The 4412-nt window shown below is 35.7% G+C and overlaps 1 protein-coding gene across 1 annotated transcript in view; it reads right to left on the bottom strand.

The window, feature by feature from the left end:
- Positions 1–4412, bottom strand: part of prrg2 (proline rich Gla (G-carboxyglutamic acid) 2) — a 46868-nt gene that overhangs the window by 37328 nt on the left and 5128 nt on the right. The window contains exons 3-4 of the mRNA XM_015017661.1: positions 3107–3279; positions 1310–1343 (exon numbers count right to left, since the gene is read on the bottom strand). Coding sequence (XP_014873147.1) covers positions 1310–1343; positions 3107–3279 — 207 coding nt within the window. The remainder of the gene's footprint in view (positions 1–1309; positions 1344–3106; positions 3280–4412) is intronic.

Below are 4412 nucleotides of genomic sequence, written 5' to 3'. Positions count from 1 at the left end.
GCTGCTGCTTAGTTTTTCCTTTGTGTGTCTGTTTTCTTTTATATACTTCTGATGTTATTTCACATGTTATGTGTTTTTGGATTTGTGACAGATATGTTCAGGGGGGGGCATGTGTGGCGGATACAATGTATATATTTCACACCTGAATGTATGCTTTAATTGTGAAGGGGAGAAGGTGAGGTGTGAAGACACCAACAGTTGTCATTCATTCGATTTTTGGTTTTGGTTGGAAGACATTGAGAATAAATCAAGACTCATATTACTTTTTTGTATTTTTCTGCTGACTTCCACAATAGCATCCTTATCATAGACTAAAATTATTTAAAATAGCACAGTTCACTACTCACCCGGCAGAAAGAAGTCAACAGCCATCTATTGCTGCTTTTGATCCTAAATGCTTGACCCAACTTGAAATTAAATGATTGTATTCTCCAGGCTTTTGAAAGCTTTCTTCTGGCTCATTGTATAATATGAGGTCTGCAGCTATAGGTAGTTGGTTATGTGGATCGCCTCGACACCGGGTAAATCCTCAAGATTATAAGAGAAGTCTTTTTTTACCGAGATAATACGGATCACTATCCTAAATATATGCGTATTTTTTTAAAATACCTCAGCTGTTCCAGCCTATTTAGGGCAGTTGTGATCACATACACAAGTATGTGATCACGAGTATGTGATCAATACTCGTGATAACGAGTATTGATCACATACTCATTGTGATCAACTTTGCTTTGTTTTGAACCGAGGAAATCCCCTTCTGGATCTCCATCTGAATTTTGCGCGTCATCCAGGTCACGTGACTGAAACCCAGCAATACATTTTACCCAATGTTGCTTTATTATTCCAAGTCTTAGCTTCTAATCTGCACTGAATTTGTCATCAATGTCTTACATATAAAGTTGAAACTATAAGTTTACATACACTGAACAAAAAGACACTTTTTTATAGGCAGAAGTTAAATTAGACCAAATGTCTCTTATTTTAGTTCAATTGGGAATTGCCTAAATTAATTCTATTTGCTAAAAGCCAGAAAACTTAGCAAGAAGATTTAATAATCAGAAGTCTGTGTACATAGTAATAATGTACAGTTCATTTCATAATCAATGTATATGAAATGAACTGGACCTGTTTTATTCTGAATTAAACTGAACTTGTAGATTGTAAACTCTTCCAGAAGTGTGTTGTTGCCTTCAGTACACTAAAAACATATCCATCCCCTTCTCCCTCTAACCCCCCACACTTAAATTCACTTTGGGTGAACTCAACCTAAAGCTATGCATGAAAGAATGAAGAGGAAGATTTTTCTAACCTGGTTTCTTATCATATGTACTCCAAAAATGTCTCTGAAAAAAGAAGAAAACAACCGGTCAATAAAGTGGCCTCTTATTGTGTTCTCTTTATAACATTTTCCATTCACTTATTTTTCATATTTCCTTTCCAAGCTGCCACACTTTCCTTTTTCCAGTGGTCTTTAGTCCCTCTACAGGGTTTTTGGGGGTTTTAGAGGATTGGATCAATGTGAACATAGCTTCCACATTTCAAGGTGTGGTAACACTTTATTTGAAGGGGGGTGAATAAGACTGACATGACACTGTCATAAACACCTGTTGTGAACATGAATAAGCCTTCATGAATATTTATGACAACAGTCATAAATATTCATGAAGGCTTATTCATGTTCATGACAGGTGTTATGTCATGTTTATGAAAGTGTCATGACAGTCTTATTCACCCCCCTTCAAATAAAGTGTTACCCAAGGTGTTATGTACAAATACCCTTTATAAATATCTTTCACATTTTCAACTTCTTTTCTTTAAATTTTACATTTGTAGCACAGATCAATACAATTTTTGACTGTGTGTGCCATGTTTTTTTGGAAGGAAGGAAAAGAAATTGTAATAAGATTTTGGATCTTTATGTTTTGTATTCGCTTTTTCTTCTTCGATAAAGATCTTTTTGTTAAATTCACGGTTTTGCATGCGCCCTTTACTTTTCCAAGAGTGCTTCGTGAATGACACAGCTACTTGATCATATAAAAGTCTTTAAATTCATCTTTTACTATTGTCATAGCAGCATATCTTTGCAATATTTACCATCTAGAAGACTTAAATTGTGACTTTATGTTTAGGGTTACTGACAACAATGTTTAGGGTCATAGAGCAGCAAAAAAAAAAAGGCTACTGAAAGAAATCCCACAGCATGATGCTGTTACCACCATTTGCAGTAACATGCACTGTTGTATTGCACTTTGTATTCAAGCCTCAACCGGTTTTCTTGACCTCATCATTAGCTCCATCCATCTTCTCATCAATTCTGACCTGCTTTCTTGTTGCTGCTGAACAAAGGAAACTTCAGAGCATGATGCCACCATTCACCCTGTTGTGTTTAAAATATTTATGTTTCTATATAAGCCAATAAGTTCTGGAATGGTCTAATCCAGGGGTGGGCAACCCTGGTCCTTGAGGGCCGGTGTCCTGCAACTCTTAGATGTCTCCTTGGTCCAACACACCTGGATCCTATAGCTGAATCACCTCCTCAGTGCAGTCAAGTTCTCCAGAGTTCTGCTAATGACCTCATTATTTGACTCAGGTGTGTTGAAGTTGAGACACATCTAAAAGTTTCAGGAGACCGGCCCTCGAGGCCTGGAGTTGTCTAATCTAAGCAGAACACATCAGGCGGTCCACCATCTCTCATCTTGAGATGATGGAATGAGATTTGTGGCTGTAACATGGTAAAATGCAAAAATGTTTATGGTGTATGAATGAAACTTTACCTTTAATAACATAAAGATACCTAATTTTTAAAGTGCAATCATTAATTCTTTTATAACAAATTTATATCAGTAATGATTTCTTGGTTAATGTCAAGTTGTCATAACAAAGACATTTTGAATAACGTCAACTTTGTATTAAAAGTGTCATAATTTACCGAATGACGCTTTATGACAACAGTCATAAATATTCATGAAGGCTTATTCATGTTCATGACAGGTGTTATGTCATGTTTATGACAGTGTCATGACAGTCTTATTCAACCCCCTTCATATAAAGTGTTACCCTGATTTGTTTCAGGCATAACATCTGAATGAACTCTCAGCATCCTTACTGTATTTTCGTCATCTTCAAAAACTTCTCTGGCCTCCTCATAGTTGCATGTTTCCTCCATGCATTCCCTCTCCAGGTCACCCTGCATCACCAGCTCAAAGTCCCAGTAGTTAGCAAGCAAGGAGCGAGACATGAAGGATGCTGCTGACTCTGCATCCAAAAACACTGGATCTCCTGCAGGAATCAAGTCATTTTTCAGATCAGTGAAAGAAACCAGACTGTAACAGGCTGCAGTGTTGTGTTCACGAGTGGAGGTCCAATTCTTGAGAGGTTTTAACTGAACAATGTTGGGGAACTTTCATCGTCAAACAGAGACCTTGGGGTATTTTAAGAGTAAACTTTTGGCATGTGGCAGAAAAAAGTCCACATAACTTTCTGAAGGATTCTGAATGTAGGATTGAAGAACTCCGATTCCGAATGTGCTTAAGCAGAATCAAGAGTTTATCAACAGGAAAATAGTGGTAGTTTCACTCCTTTGGAAATAAAAATACACAGAGAATCTGAAGTTGTTCTGATTTTATAGTCATAAAATTATATATAAAAAGAAATAGGTCAGAGCGTATCAATCCAAATATCAGAGTTCATGTTGGCACATATGATGGAATTAAAATTTCCCGACACAGAAATAGAAGTTTCTGGCAGAGGCTATTTAGACAAACAAATCTGAAATATCCAGATAATCTCTGTAATAAATTAATGCTTTACACACTGTCATCTGTGATCAGAGATGCAATTTTAGCAGAACCAAATAAACTATTATTATTATTATTAGGTTTTTCTTTAATGGAAACTCATTTTTATTCATAATTTTTGCCACATAATATTCCAGTGCGGATTAACAGGTACATTCTGATTGATAGAAAATCTATTTGTATTGAAGAATGGTACTCAAAAGAAGTATGTGCTGTTGCCGATTTTATTTAAAAATACCGTTCATAATTTAAAGTACACTGCATTTCCTCCACCTACTTCATGAGTTTTATGGGTTAATCAGGTAATCTTTTTATATATAATAATTTTTATTCCTCCAAATAAAAATAAAATTTAATTTATTAATAGTTTTAATTATCTTGGTTAATACAGGAAGTAAATTCAAGCTGGTGACCTTCTAGTCCGAGTTAAACGATAACACAACAGGACAAGAACTGGATGGAAATGAAATGTGGGTCACGAAAGGAACCGAAGGGACGAAGGCTGCTAAAGTGTTGCTAGCTGGTGGTAAGTTTGCTTCAAAATGCTAATTATCTTCTTTTAATTAAAAACACTGCAGTACATATATAAATAAACTTACATTGGTTTCAGAAATA

Source organism: Poecilia latipinna, unplaced genomic scaffold (assembly GCF_001443285.1).
Source record: "Poecilia latipinna isolate Pla-1442-1.1 unplaced genomic scaffold, P_latipinna-1.0 Scaffold2174, whole genome shotgun sequence".
NCBI classification, from domain to species: Eukaryota; Metazoa; Chordata; class Actinopteri; order Cyprinodontiformes; family Poeciliidae; genus Poecilia; species Poecilia latipinna.
The sequence above is the reverse complement of the archived record's forward strand: the minus strand, read 5'-3'. Positions and strand labels throughout refer to the sequence as shown.